This window comes from Castor canadensis, chromosome 11, assembly GCF_047511655.1.
Source record: "Castor canadensis chromosome 11, mCasCan1.hap1v2, whole genome shotgun sequence".
NCBI classification, from domain to species: domain Eukaryota; kingdom Metazoa; phylum Chordata; class Mammalia; order Rodentia; family Castoridae; genus Castor; species Castor canadensis.
The window spans coordinates 34,012,260-34,028,230 of NC_133396.1; the positions used below are offsets into that span (position 1 = coordinate 34,012,260).

General features: G+C 37.3%; 1 protein-coding gene and 1 pseudogene across 4 annotated transcripts in view; one reads left to right on the plus strand and one right to left on the minus strand.

Moving 5' to 3' along the window:
• Nucleotides 1-15,971, plus strand: part of Rad51c (RAD51 paralog C) — a 30,541-nt gene that overhangs the window by 7,005 nt on the left and 7,565 nt on the right. For 3 of the 4 annotated variants that reach the window (XM_074046196.1, XM_074046197.1, XM_074046198.1), the window contains 3 exons: nucleotides 3,819-3,950; nucleotides 12,417-12,483; nucleotides 13,656-13,716. In XM_074046196.1, coding sequence (XP_073902297.1) covers nucleotides 3,819-3,950; nucleotides 12,417-12,483; nucleotides 13,656-13,716 — 260 coding nt within the window. The remainder of the gene's footprint in view (nucleotides 1-3,818; nucleotides 3,951-12,416; nucleotides 12,484-13,655; nucleotides 13,717-15,971) is intronic. The other variant, XM_074046199.1, reaches the window with a different exon arrangement.
• On the minus strand, nucleotides 7,256-7,575 carry LOC109683782 (PHD finger-like domain-containing protein 5A pseudogene; annotated as a pseudogene).

Consider the following 15,971-nt stretch of genomic DNA (forward strand, 5'->3'; position numbering starts at 1 on the left):
ATGCCTGGCTCCACGGTTTTTGTTGTTTCATTTTTTTGTGGTACTTAAGACGTGCATATGCTTGGCAAATGCTCTACTTCTTAAGCCATCCTTCCAGCCTTTTGTGTTTTTTTTTTGTATTTTGTCTCTGAGATAGAGTCTCATTAACTTTGCCTGGGCTGGCCTCAGACTTGAGATCATCTTGTTTCTGCTTCCTTAGTAGCTGGGATTACAGGCAACCACCACACCTGGCCTAAGTAATAGAGTTTTAAAATTGAAATATGAGTTGGCAGTAGATGTTTGAATTTATTTCTGAATGCTGTTCTGTTGATCCATGTTACTATCACACTATTCTTCCCTTTTCTATTCTTTGCAGTGCTATAGTGCTTGAATCTAGGTCTGCATACATGCTTAGGCAAGTGCTCAATCACTGGGCTGCTCCTCTAACCCCCATCACACTGTTTTTATTACTATAGCTTTGTTATGCATTTTGAAATTGGGACCTGTGAGTCCTGAAATTTGTTCATTTTCAGATTATTTTGGCTATTTGGGGGTCCCTTGCAGTTGCATATGAATTTGAGGACTGGCTTGTGTATTGCTGTGGATAGGCAGCTGGAGTTCTAATACAGATTGTGTTTTATCTGCAGATCAGTTTGAGTGTATTGCCATCTTAACAATATTAAGTCCTCCCATCCACAAATGCAGTATGTCTTTCTCTTTATTTAGATCTTCTTTAATTTCTTTCAACAATGCTTTAAATATTTTATTCTGTTTAGTGCTTTTGCAAATGACTTTTTGTTATTGTTTGAGACATGGTCCCACTTTGTAGTAGGCTGGCCTGGAACTTGCTTATGTTGGCTTTGACCTTGCCTTAGCCTCCCTAGTAGTGGGATTATATGCATGACTATAGAATATATTTTTTTGACTGTACTGGGATTCGAACTCAGGATGTTGTGCTGGCTAAACAAACATTATACTGCTTGGGCCATACTCCAGCCCCAGAATTTTTTATTCATTTATTTATTTTTTGTGATCTTAGGCTCCTAAGTAGCTGGGATTACAGGCGTGAGCCACCAGCACCCAGTCCAGAATTTAAAAAAATAGTTTCATTTTTAATTATTTATTGCTAGTATGTAGAAATACAATAGATTTATTGATTTATTTATTTTTGGTGATACTGGGAGGTTGAATTCAGGGCCTTGTGCTTGCTCTGCATGTACTCTACCACTTGAGGCCTTGAACCATTCTGCCAGCCCACTTCTTTTTTTTTTTAAATGGGACTGGGATTTGAACTCAGGCCTTCAAAGCAGGCAATCTACTGCTTGTGCCGTACTTGCAGTCCATTTTTGCTCTTGTTATTTTTGGAGGTGGGGGTCTTAAAAACTATTTGCCCAGGCTGGCCTCAAACCATGATCTTCCTGATCCCAGCCTCCCAAGTTGCTAAGATTACAGGCATGAGCCACCGGCCCCAGTCTTAGGGAAGAAGTTTTCACTCTATCACCATTAAGTTCATCTTCATTACTCTGTGTTACTAGATTATGTAATTATTAATTTGCATACTTGATAAAATTTATTTTAACTACCAAATTAACACTAACATCACATTTATACTCATTTTCAGATGTATTAGTTTAGGTTGCCATAAAATAATACAATAATACCATAGCCGCATGCGGGTGGTTCATGCCTATACTCTTAGTTACTCAGGAGGCAGAAAGCAGGAGAATCTCGGTTCAAAGTCAGTGCAGACAAATAATTCGTGAGACCCTATCTTGAAAAGATCTTTCACAAAAATAGGGCTGGTGGAGTGGCTCAAGGTGAAGGCCCTGAGTTCAAGACTCAGTACTGCAAAAAAAAAAAACAAAAAACAAAATATAGACTGGGTGACTTAAACTACATAAATTTTGTTTTCTTATAATTATGAGGCTAAAAAATCAGCATCAAGTTTCAGATTGATTTGGTTTCTGGCAACAGCTTTCTTTTTGATATATAGATAACCATCTTGTCCTTTGTTCTCACATGGTGAGAGGAAAGAGAAAGTGTGAGCTGATTTTTGGGTTTTTTTTTTTTGGTAGTACTGGGGTTTGCCAGTCAGGTGTTACACCACTTGAACCAAGTTTCCAAGCTTCCTTCTGGCTTTAGGTATTTTTCAAATAGAGTCTGGCATTTATGCTCAGGCTATCCTCTTATGTATGCTTTCCTGTATAGCTAAGATGACTGCCGTGTGCCTCAACACCCACCTTTTACTGAGTGAGATGGGGTATGGCTAACTTTTTGCCTGCACTAGCCTCCATCCACTATCCTTCCAATCTCTGCCTCCTGAGTAGCTAGAATTACAGGTATGAGCTCCTGCACCTGACTTCTGCTTTGTGTGTGTGTGTGTGTGTGTATGTTTATGTATTTATAAGGACACTAATCTTACTAAATCAGGGCCCCACCTTTATGGCCTCATTTAACCTTAATTAGATCGGTATAGGCCTATTCTCCAAATGTCAACTTCAGAATTAAGGTTCAATAAGAATTTTAGTGGATACAACTCAGACTTTAGCATGCAGTCCTTGCCCTTCCCCACCCAACACCCCCATTCATGTTCTTCTTGCAGTCAATACATCCATTCAGTTTCAACAGCCCCCAGAGTGTTAATTGGTTCCAGCATCAACTCTAAAATGTAATCCAAAGTCTCATATAAATATCAAAATCAAGCTAGATGTGGTGGCGTATGCCTATAATCCTAGCACTAGGGAGGCTGAGGTAGGAGGATCATGAGCTTGAGGCCAGCCTGGGCTGTATGTAGAGAGAACCTACCTCAGAAATACAAAAACCTATATCAGATATTGGTGAGACTAAAATTCCTAATTTTATTTTGTTTTTATTTATTTAGGTTTTATTTGTTTGTTTTAGATAGGGTCTCACCTCCTGCCTCCATTTTGCTCTGGTTATTTTAGAGATGGGGGGTTCTTAAAAACTGTTTGCCTGGGCTGGCCTCGAACTTCAGTCCTCCTGATCTCAGTCTCCCAGGTAGCTAGGATTATAGGTGTGAGCCACTGGTACCCAGCCAAAAGCCTCTTTTTAAATTTAACCCTAACCATATAGAAAATAAAATGCAGTTTTGTAGTGTTTTGTGTTTTTTACATTTGGGTTAATTTGTAGATTCTTTATGAGTTTGGATCCTAGGTTTATATAATCATATATTACTATGACTTCACTGTTTATATTTTCATAAATTATCCTAACCACTGAATTGTTAATAATCCAAGTAATTATGAGCAAACTTTTTTTTTCTCAGTGCTAGGGATTGAACCCAGGGACTTGCACATTCTAGACAAGCACTCTACTACTGAGCAACATTCCCAGCCCTTTACCAGGAAGTTAAATGTGATTTTTATCAGAGTACCTCCATTAAGACTGATGTTTTGGCACAGATGTGTAATCCCAGCATTCAGGAGGCTTGAAGCAGGAGGATTAGGAATTTAAAGCCAGTATGGATTACATAGAGAATTCCGACCAGCATGGGTTACGGAGCAAGACCCTGTCTCAAAAAAAAAAAAAAAACCATAAACTGTATGATGGGAAGTTATAAGAAAATTAGTTATTTCCTCGTCTTTTTTGAGTTACTTTTTTCAAGTTGCCAAGCCAAAGTAAATTTTAGTTTTTGATAATTACTGCAGAAATCATTGAATGAATAGATTTATAACTTTCCAAAAAAAAGCCTTCTTTGGAGAGTGGAAATAAAGTCCTGGACTTTAAGATTTATTTCTGTAATGGAATATGTTTTTTGGATGCCATTTTTATTGTACATGTAACACCAAGCCTAATACCATTATCTCTTCTGTTTTTAGGTACGAATAATAATAGTAGATGGCATTGCTTTTCCTTTTCGTCATGACCTTGATGATCTGTCCCTTCGAACTCGATTACTAAATGGCCTAGCCCAGCAAATGATTAGCCTTGCAAATAAGCACAAATTAGCTGTAAGTATTACTGGTCAAGAGAGTTTTGTAATAAAGTCAAGATTGTAGAATATGGTAATGTCTAGAAAGAGCAAAGTAGATTTTGCCTGATTAAAAGAAAATAATACATGCAGGGTTTTTTGTTTTGTTTTGCAGTATTGGAGTTTGAACTCAGGGCTTCTCACTTGCTAGGCAGACACTTTACTGCTTATGGCACACCTCCATTCAATACAAGCAGTTTTGAAGATAGTTTTGTTTTGATTTTCGTAGAGAATTCCAAGACTGCCATGATGGGATATGCCTGTAATCCCAGCACTCAGGAGGCTGAGGCAAGAGAATCTTGAGCTATAGTCCAGCCTAGGCTACACAGTGAGTTCAAGGCCAGCCTTGTCAAAAAACCAAAACCTAGGACTGGGGGAATAGCTCAAGTGATAAAGCACCTGCTGCCTAGCAAGCTTGAAACCCTGACTTTAATCCCCAGTTTCCTCCCACCATGAAAACCCAAAATCAAATGAAACAAAAAGAATTAATATCAGTCATAATTTGTCATATGTATCAGTTTTCTGGAAAAATAGCAAACATCAATATGTCATTTTTAAAAATTGTCTTTGATAAAGAAATGCCACCTTTGCTAATTGCAGTGTTTTCTTTGTCTAAACATATTTAACGTTTTTTAGGAACGCTATTCCACCATCTTCATTTTTCTTTTACTGAGTCTTTGATCATTATGTAGTACATAATTACGGAACTTGGATCAAAAAACTATGTAGTACAAGCAACCTAGATGTTTTGAAGTATAGCAGCCAACTCCCCTCCTTCCACCCCCACCCACGCCCCAGTGCTGGGGATTGAACCCAGGACTTTGAGCATGTTAGGCAAGTGTTCTACCACTAAACTACTCCCCAGCCCCTAGAGGCAATTCTAGATTTGAAATATGAGGAGAAAGGTAAATATGAACTTGGACATGCAGAGATAAAAAAGAAATAAAACATTCTTCCACATTTTAAACTGCCTGTTTGGCATCATTGCTCATTCAAACCACATCCCACCACTTACAAAAACACTCACTTTTGTCTGGAAGAGAGGTGGAAAATCAAACTGTTTTCTTTGTTTTTACCCTAATTAGAGTCCTTAGCACATACCTGTAGTACACCAAAAGTAAATAAAGGACTCCCTCTATGCAATTTAATAAACATTTTCTTTGAATTTTGAGATTTGGAGTTTTGGGTTTTTTTTTTTTTTTTTTTTTTTTGCCATATTCTTTTTGTCAAAGCCCAGTGCTCTGTATTTGAATTATTTCTTGCTGTTAATTAGAATTTATTGCCGTTAATACCTGAATCAGAAAGATCTCCCAGTAGAGGGCACTCAAGACTAATGGGTTCCATCATTGCATAGTTTTCATAGCTTTTGGGTGTTCTTCTGGTTTGTTTGGTTTTTAGTTATTGCTGGGAACCAAACCCAGGGCTTCATTTATGCTAAGCAAGTACTTGTCCCCAGCCCTAGGTTTTTGGTATTGTTTTAACAGAAACAGCTTCATCTTTTGTGATTAAAGAAGCAGTCCAAACAATAACATCAAATGCTGCATTGTTGACAAAGAATGATGTAAATATGAATGTGCTAATGTGGAACTAAATATATCCAGATATGTGACTAAGTAAAAAAGGCAAAGTTACCTATTTAGTGTAATTCCACTTTTGAGAAAAATAAAAATTATGTATATGCATTTATAGTTACGTGTATGAAGACAAAGTTTGAAAAAATCAAAACATTAATCTTATCTCTCTAGGGATAAGATTTTGTAAGGTTAGGATATACTTTCTCTTCTTACATTATAAATTCTTCTTTGCTTGATTCCCTATCCCACCTCCAGTTAACATTGTATAGAAGCATGTATAGCTTTTGAAAATAAATGTTTTATAATTTTAGTTGGTATGTATGCTTGTTAAAAAAGTATCCATCAAAAAAAGTAGATATGAAATGATTATTACCCAGAAATAGCTATTCTTGCATTTAGTCTACATATTTTTCCATACATATACAAACATCCTTTTTAGGAGATGAGATATTATGCTTGCTCTTATACAAAGCTTTTTGTTTGTTTACTGAACGTATTATGAACATCTTTCAATGTATATTACTTACAAGTCTGTCTTACTTTAACAGTTGCATACTATTCCATTATATTATTGTAGCATAAGGTTTTTTTGTCTTTTTTTTTTCTCTACTGGGATTTGAATTTAGGACCTGTACTTGCTAGGCAGGCACCCTACCACTTGAGCCACTCTGCCAGCCCTAGTTTATTTTTACTTCTTTAGAGTAAATTAATTTTTCCTTTTTTTTGCTGTGTTGCCTAAAGTGGTCTCAAACTCCTGTGCTCAAACTTCCTGAGCCACAAAGTCTATGGGTGGGACTACTTTCACATTTCTTTTTTTATTTTTTCTAGTTTAGTTAGTTATTTATTGGCAGTTCTGGGGTTTGAACTCAGGGTCTTGTGCCTGCTAGGCAGTTGCTCCACCACTTGAGCCTCAAACATTACCCTTTTTTGGTGTAGGTATTTTTTGGATGGGGTTTTGAGTTTCTGCCCAGGCCATCCTGGACAACGATCCTCCCATTTATGCTTCCTGTATAGCTGGGATGACAAGCACATACCACTATATCCACCTTATTAGTTGAGATAGTGTCTTCTTAACTTTTTGCTCTGGCCAACTTCAAACCGTGATCCTCTTGATCTCCATCTCCCAAGTAGCTGAGATTATAGGTATGAGCTACTGCTCCAGGCTTACTTTCAAGTTTCTTTCTCTGGTTTTTTTGAAATAGGGTCTCATGTTTTGCCTGAGCCAGCCTAGGCCATGATCCTCCTATTCATGCTTCTTGCAGTAGGTGGGATGACAGGCATGTGCCACCATGCCTAGCTATTTCTTTCTTTCTTTTTTTTTTTTTTAAGTGCTCCAAGAAAGACTAAATGCTCACATGACATTTATTGTTCTGATGGCTCCCTGCCATACCTTAAAGGTTATCAAGGACAATTGCCATCAGAGCTGCTGCAAGAACACACTTTTCACTTTTCAAAGTCAATTCCTTAGACAGAAGGCTGAAAAGATATTTCCATGAACTAACCAATAAATTTTACACGGTCTGCCATAGTGCTTTCTGAAGAATCCTTTTCCATCTGCACCTGTCTGGGAGAGAGAAGGAAAGGGTGGGAAGGTGCCAATGTACTAGCAGGCAGTTCTGGTGATGCTTCGCTCCCTTTCTGCTGGTAGTAGTAGAGGCCTTTTCTGGCAGCTGCAGCAGCTTGATGGGGGGAGGAAGGGACCACCCACCAGTCATCTCTTCTTGAATCCATATTTTTTGCATTTGTAAATCTGTCTTAAAGCTCCACAAATTGACAATTTTTGGGCAACCATCCCTATTCTCCTGGATGGTGCACTTTTTGCAATAATAGGCATCAGGGACTCCAGGGCCTCCACAGATCACATACCTTGATAAGATCCACAATTATACTCATCACATATGCGCAACAGGGTGCAGGGATGCACATATGACTCACAGATCACACACTTGCCATCACATTTTTTCACAGTCTTCTGATGGCAACACCAGCCTGCTTGTGGCAGAACATCAAATCCGAATGATGTTTAGACATAACTTCACTAGCCAGCTACCGGAAGCTCTTGAGTCCCAGCTGTTTCTCATTAACTTTTTGCCCAGGCCAGCCTGAAACCACCATCCTCCCGATCTTAGCCTTCCAAGTACCTAGCATTTTAGGTGTAAATCATGGGCACCCAGCTTACTTTCATATTTCTTCATATGAATGTATGAAGTCAAAGGAATCTCCTCTCTTTCTCCCTGCCTCTCCCTCCCTCCCTCCCTCTCTCTTTTTTTTTGAGACAGCCTCACTTTGTAGCCGGCCTCAAAGTCAAAATGCTCCTGCCTCAAAGTCAAAATGCTCCTGCCTTAGCCTCCTGAGTACTGGGATTACAGACATTTGCTACCATGTCTGGTTCAATAAGGATTTTTTTTTTTTTTAAACTGGAAGTTGAACCCAAAGCCTCACTCATCATGGTAGGCAAGTGCTACATTCCCCCTCTGTTTGAGACAAGGTCTTTGTATCTAGCCCAAGCTGGCCTGGAACTTACTAAGTAACCCAGGCTGTCCTTAAACTCTCCATCTTCCTCAGCCTCCTAAGTGCTGGGATTATATGTTTTTGTCACTATGGGTGACCTTCCTCTTTATTTCAATATTAAAATAATATCAATAATTAATATTAATATTATATATTTGTATTTATATAAACATATGCTTATATTTTAATAACTATATAATTATGTTAATTAATATTAATTTGATATTGTTGATTAGTAACTATGTTAATTAATGGTATTAATATTAGAATATTTTTATATTACTAAATTACCTTCAGAGCACTTGTTCTGAAGTTGTTCTCTTCAACAATAAGTTAGAATTCTTGTTTTCCCACATCTTTACCACCCTTGAGTATTACCAGGATTTTAAATCTTCACTAAACTAAAATGAGGAAAATGCTTTTAAAAATTCATTTCTGGAGGTATACCTCAGTGGTAGACCTCTTGCCTAGCATGCATGAGTTTGATCCCCAACACTGAAAAAAAAAGCATCTCTTTGGTTATTAGCAAAATTTTTGTTTTGTTTTGTTTTGGTGGTACTGGGGTTTGAAGTCAGAGCGTTATACTTGCTAGGGAAGTGCTCAGCCACTTGAGCTACACTCCCAGATGTTTTTGCTTGATTTTTCAGATAGGGTTTCATGCTTTTTGCATGAAGGCTGGCCTTGGACCTTGATCCTCCTACCATAACCTCCTTCATAACTGGGATTACAGGTGTGTATCGCCATACCCAGCTTTTTTTTTTTTTTGGTGGGACTGGAGTTTAAACTCAGGGTTTCATGCTATCAAAGCAAGTGTTCTACCACTTGAGCAACTCCACCAGCCCTTTTTTTTTTTTTAATTTCTTTATTCATATGTGCATACAGTGTTTGGGCCATTTCTCCCACCAGCCCTTTTTTGTGATGAATTTTTTTGAGATAGGGTCTCAAGAACTGTTTTCCCGGGCTGGCTGTGAACTACAGTTGATTCTAGGTATGAGCCACTGGTGCCCAGCTTGAAAGTGTTTTTGAAGCACTGAAGTTCAAAACTTCCTAATACTGTTTTGTTTTGGTTTTCTTTTTATGGGACTGGGATTTTGAACTCAGAGCTTTGTGCTTGCAAAGCTAGTACTCTATTGCTTGAGCCATGCTCTCTGTCCATTTTTCTCTGGTTGTTTTGGAGATGGGGGTCTTGCCTATTTGCTTAGTGTGGCCTCAAACCTTGATGCTCCCAATCTTAGCTTCCCAAGTAGCAGGGGTTACAGGTGTGAGCCACTGTCAACTGGCTGAAGTTTATAATTTCAAAGTGATTGTTAACATTGTTTTTTTTGTGTGTGCATGGTACTGGGATTTGAACTCAGGTCTTCATGCTTGCTCAGCAGGCACTCTAACACTTGTACCACTCTACCAGGCCTTTTTTGTCGGATATTTTTGAAATAGGATCTTTGACATTATTTCCTACCTGGCTTTGAACCTCGATCTTCCTGATCTCTGCCTCTTAAGTAGCTAGGATTATAGATGTGAACCACAGGTATCCGGCTCCAGTAGTAATTTTAAAATAGAAAAAAGAAATGTGTTTATGGCTGACTTAATACTGTCCAAGCCATATTATCTGGCATCTTTTTTATCCAAAACTCTGCAGAAATGGTTATTTTAAATATTATTCCAATACAGGTAGATTTTCCCTTCAGAAAGAAGATAGTTACTATTCAATTTTCTATGAAAGCAGTAAGAAAAGTTGCTTACTCTGTAAAAATCAGCAGTTTCATAAGAAAACCAAGAAAGAAAAGGCTATTTCCCATAGGAGTTTTTATTTATTTATTTTTTAGTTACAAAGGAAAAGTTGTGGTCCACTTAGATCTCAACTAGATACCAAAAGGATAATGTGACCTTTTTTTTTTTTTTTTTTTTAAGTTCTTCACCCCTTAACTGCCACAGTACCTTCCTCATTTGTTACCTTACACCAGGCATATTAGAACAAGCTGAGCAGGAATTTAAATTTTTAATACTGAATTGTGTGACTAACTAGTATCCCTAATGAGGTGAGAAATACCTCTTACTGTACATATTACCAACTGTTACCAACTGTTTAAGCTCTAGAAACTGGGATAGTGATGCTCAGTTATGCACACAATTTTTTTTTTTTTTTGGTGGCACTGGGGTTTGAACTCAGGGCCCACACCTTGAGCCACTCTGCCAGCCCTTTTTTGTGATGGGTTTTTTCGAGATTGGGTCTCCTGAACTATTTGCCAGGGGCTGGCTTTGAACTGTAATCCTGCTGATCCTGCCTTCTGAGTAGCTAGACCATGTGCACACATTTTGTTTAGAAATGTGCTGATGAAGTCCATAGTCACTAGCCACATGTAGGCATTTTAAAGTTAAATAAAAATTAAAGGGGCAGAGGATATAGCTTAATGGTAGAGCACTTGCCTAGCATGCATGATGGTCTGGGTTTGATCCCCAGCATTGCAAAAACAAACAACTAGAAATTCAGTTCTTCAGTAGCATTAGCCATATTTCAAAGTGCTCAAAAGCCTTGCAGGTACTGTACTACACTGTACATTTCCATTTTTTCAGAGGTTCTATTGGATACTGCTGGTTGAAATAAGAGTATTTAGTTCATCCCTTTCGTATCTTCAAAAAAATATAAAGCAAAGTACTAACTCTCCAGCTGTTCAACACCACAAAATTAGACATTGTATTATTAACAAGTATTTATTAAGTAATAATAAGTTTTGTTTCTTTTTTCTTTTGGTGGTACTGGGGTTTGAACTTAGAGCCCTGTACTTGCTACTCAAGTGCCCTACCACTTGAGTTACTCCACCAGCCTAGTAAGGTAATTATACTATTCCTGCAGAAATGTTGGGTTTACCATGTTACAAATGAAAATGAATGTGTGATCATTCCCAAGTTTCTAAAGAATAAGTCCTTAAAATACTAATTAATGTAACAGTTCGGGCCCTGATGGCTCATGCCCATAATCCTAGCTACTCAGGAGGTAGAGATCAGGAGACTAGCACCAGGGAAACAGATTGCAAGACCCTATCAATAAAACCCATCACTAAAAAAGGGCTGTCAGAGTGGCTAAAGTGGTAAGAGTGACTGCCTAGCAAGTGTGAGGCCCTGAATTCAAACCCCAGTGCAGCCAAAATATAAATAAAATAAATTTACTATCAGGATTAAGGATACAACTCAGTGTTAGAATCTATGTTTAGCTTGCACAAGGCCCTGTGTTCAATTTTCAGCAGTGAAAATTTAAAAAAAAATTTCTCTGTCACAACATAGAATCTTATTTCATCTAAGATAATTAGTAATACTTTTCACTCTGAAGGCCGTCTGTGAGTAAAGCAGTACCTGTGGCAATTACTAGCAGACTAACGTAGTTGTAATTTGGAATCATTTGACCTGATCAATGATCTCAGTTTTTCCCAGTTCTATTTATATTATGTTTTCTTTACAATTTTACAGTTCTCACAATTCTTTTCTCCAGTTTTTTCCTTCTATAAAATGGTGAATAATAATGCCATATTTGTCTCTTCCCTAAAAACATAAACATTGAGTTATGTATTAAGGATTTATATCCCTTTAAATAAAGACATTCTAGGAAGGCAATAGTGGAAAAGAACTGACTCAATCTTTTAAGCCTCTGATTTGTCATGAGTAAAACTGGAATAATAATGGTACTTCATTCATAGAATAGTTGTGAACATTAGGTAAGATATTGAAAGTAAATTGTAAATAACATACAGTTCTGGCATATATTAAACAGTAAGCCAGATGCCAGTGGCTCACACCTATTATCCTAGCTACTCAAGAGGCAGAGATCAGGGGGATCACAGATTGAAGGCAGCCCAGGCAAATAAGTCCTTGAGACCCTATCTCAAAAATACCTAACACAAAAAGGGCTGGTAGAGTGGCTCAAGGTGTAGGCCCTAAGTTCAAGCCCCAGTACCACACACACACACACAAAAAAAAAACCCAGTAAATGTTCATTACCACTACTTATATTGCTGATACCATTCTGGTTGTTTCTGTTGGCTTCTACAAAATTTGAATTTTAGAAAAGTTTTTTCATTGCTTCCACTTATGAAGTTTTTATTCTTTAGATCTATATGTACTGTTTGGTCTATTTTATTCTTGTATTTTTACTGTAAAAACTTTTTTATTCATATCTTTAAAATTTTTTATGGTCAGTAGAACCATTTTCTGATAACTAATTTTTATGGGTAAATTTAAAAATTTTATGAGAAAAATTTTCATTGTCTAACTATGTTTTAACAATCATATTCAGAATACTAAAATCACAGAACTATTTACATAACTTTTAGGAGAGACGCACCTAATTTTCTCACATTTTGCTTTTGTAGGTAATTTTGACTAATCAAATGACAACAAAGATTGATAAAAATAAGGCCTTGCTAGTTCCTGCATTAGGTGGGTAAATTAAAGAGATAAGTATTTTTAGGTTAACACATTATTTTCTGCATTTGCATTTGATGCTTGATGAGTGCTGTTGTAAGTCTCCAAAGTAGAAGCTGTATTGGTTTTTGCATCTCAGTACCAAGCATAGTGCCCTGAGTTACTAGCTGATCCTTTTGTTTATTTAACAAACATTCAGTGAGAGTCTACTCTCTGGCAACTATTGTATTAGGTACCTGATGTACAAATATTCAAAAGATGATGCTTGTCATCAAAACCTTACAGTCTTAGGTAAGAGGATGAGTGAATCTATTTAAATACAAAACATACAACAACAAATAGACCATGTCTCTGTTCCTAACTTCAGTCGTGATTTTGTTAGAACATAATGCTTCAATATTTATTTCCACTAAAATCTGTAAGAATATTCTATGTGCCAGGCACTGTGATATTTGCCTGTAGTTCCAGCTACTCAAGTGGCTGAGGTAAGACAGTGTCAGTGACTCATGCCTGTAAACCTGGCTTCTTGGGAGGTTGAGATTGAAGTTCAAGGCCAGTCCTGGCAAATAGTTTGGGAGACCCATCTCCAAAGTAATCAGAGCAAAATGGACTAGAGTTGTTGCTCAAGCGGTATAGAGTGCCTGTCTTGTAAGCACAAAGCCCTGAGTTCAAACCCCAGTCCTAAAAAAAAAAAAGAGGCTGAGGTAGAGGATTATTTGAACCCAAGAGTTCCAGGCCAGCACAGGAAGGCCCTAAATAGCTTCTGTTGGGAGCTTTTACTTTTCTTGTCTTATTTTTTGTTTTCCTAGTAGTACAGGGGATTGAACCCAGGGCCTCATGTTTCCTAGGCCAGGGTTCTACCACTTGAGCTACATCCACAGCCCAAGTCTTTTACTTTTCTTCTGGGTATCAGAAATATATCACTAGGCCTAAGGATAATGGAAGATTGACAGCTACACTGACTAAAACTATAAATTTTTCTAAAAGCAAACAAGGATAATGATGTGCCGTTATTTTCCTAGATAGGTAATTTAGGATGTTACTCATGTCCCAGGGTTTTTGAAACCAAGTATATTCTTGTCATGTTAAATTTAGAAACAGTTTCATTTGGTTAGAGGTATTCTAAGGAACTTATACTTTGTCAGTGAAACAATACAAAATAACAGTTACGTTATTTTTTCTTTCAGGGGAAAGCTGGGGACATGCTGCTACGATACGGCTAATTTTTCATTGGGACCAAAAGCAAAGGTCAGTATAAAAACAAGTCAGTAATTACGAATATTAGGTTAATTACACAGAACATTTACCGGTTTCTTTGAACTGGTTCCCAGGATGAGATTTACAGTGACTCAAGAACTAATACTTTAGTTGCCTTGTCTGTCATCACTTGAAACAAACATAGAAACAGGGTGTTATAATGCACAGTTAGCTACATAGGAAATTCTTTGGAATATTTAAATGATGGGGTACATGTACCTGAAACAAGTAGGTGGCTAAGGAATTGCCACCTTCTAACATTCTTTGAAATCATTTATTAGCCATGCAGAAGGAGGTGGTACTATGTGTTCCTGGAAGGGATTGAAAGGATAAAATCAGGACAAAAGGAAAACCTTTGAGGTTAGCTTTAGGATTAATTTATGTGGAAAATAGGATAGTTTTTCTTAGTTGCTTAATATAGCTCTAGTATGAAATTGTGTCTGTTATTTTTTTCTTTGCATTTTCTTTTCCTGCTTTTATTACCCATGTACTTACCTGCCTTTCACAAGTATTGTTCTTTAAAATAAAATCATGGCAGCATGAAACCTTTGTGTTTGTTTTAAAGCTGCTGAGCAAGTGAATGAACCAGTTTTTCTTTGCTTTTAAATAGGCCATTGAAAGCTATGAAGTCTTTTATTCAAAAAATGCTAGATTTATGCCAGCCTTTCTGCTTTGTGATTAATTGACATAAGCTAGAGAACCTGGTATGGAAATGCTCTAATATAGGAGGAAGCTAAGGCAGTATGTGGGCAGAGATGGAATAAAGGGTCACCTAAATATATATTAGGCCTAGTCTGTGATACTGTCTTTTTTTGGCCTGCACTGGTTTGTTCTACAAACTGGAAAAAAAAAAAAAATCATGCCAGACCAGGTTACATTTTATGGACTCTGAATTCATAGCAAAACTGACTATACTTCTGCAAACATCTAAAACCGATACGTGTAGTTTTTGTCTCCTTTAAAGTACTATTTCCAAAAAGCTGCAGTAACTTTTTTATTTCATAATACAAAGTATTTAACTATTGATCATCTCTCCCTAATTCTGAAGTAAATCACAGTATACAGATTGAATATCCCTTATCCAAAATGCTTGGAATTAGAAGGGTTTTAGATTTCAGATTTTTTCAGATTTTGGAATATTTACATATGTATACATAACAAGATGTGCTGGGAGTGGGACCCAAGTATAAAACACAAAAATCAGTTGTTTCATATACACCTCGTCACACAGTCTGAAAGTAATTTTATGCAAGTTTTTTATAGTTCTGTGCACAAAACAAAGTTCACAGTATAGAATTTTCCACTCATGGCATTGTCAGAGTTTTGGATTTTGGATTTTAGATTTTCAGGTTAGGAATGAATGCTCAACCTGTAAGTAGATTGACCAAAGGAATTCTTCTCTCAGCAACAAAACTATTACATAGAGTTAGTAATAGATCTCTAGCTGAGATGAGAGGTTTTTGAACATGTTACTTATACTTTCCAGGCTCAGGTTATTCTGAAAATTGCATCCCACTATTTAAATGTTTTTAGGAATTTTCCTTGAGCTATTGTACAGTAATAGTTTTCTCTAGGCTATAATTAAATGCTCACTAATAGAATATATTTAAGAAATAAGGAATATAATAGGAGCAAAGCAAATTCATTTTTTTTAATGAACTCATCAGAAGGGAGTTTGCCTTCTTTATAAAATTCTAGAAGTTAGCATAGTTCATTACCCATGAAGTCAGAAAATCATGTTTATTCTTTCTTTCTTTATGGGAGGGAGTTGAACTCAGAACCTTGTGCTTGCTAGTCAAGCACTCTACCATTTGAGCCACTCCTTTTTTTGCCTTAGGTTATTTTTCAGATGGAGTCAGCTAAATTCTCTCTCTCTCCCTCCCTCTCTCCCTCCCTTCTCCCCTCCCCCCTCCATCTCCATTTCTTATTTCTCTCTTGGGCTGGGATGTAGCTCGGTGGTACAGCGCTTGCCTAGCATGCGTGAGGCCCTGGGTTCGATCCCAGCACCAAAAAAGAAAAGACAAAAAAAAAAAAAAAAAAAAAAAAACCTCTTATTTCTCTCTTTTCCTCCCTCCCTCCTCCTCCCCCGCCCCCAATTCCATTTCATATTTCTCTGTCTCTCTCCCTCCCTCCCTCCCTAACTTTTTGCCTGGGCTGGTATGGAACCTTTGTCCTCCTGATCCCTGCCTCTCAAGTGGCTGGGAATTACAGAGCCGTTGTACCCTGCTCGTGCTAATTCTTTAAGG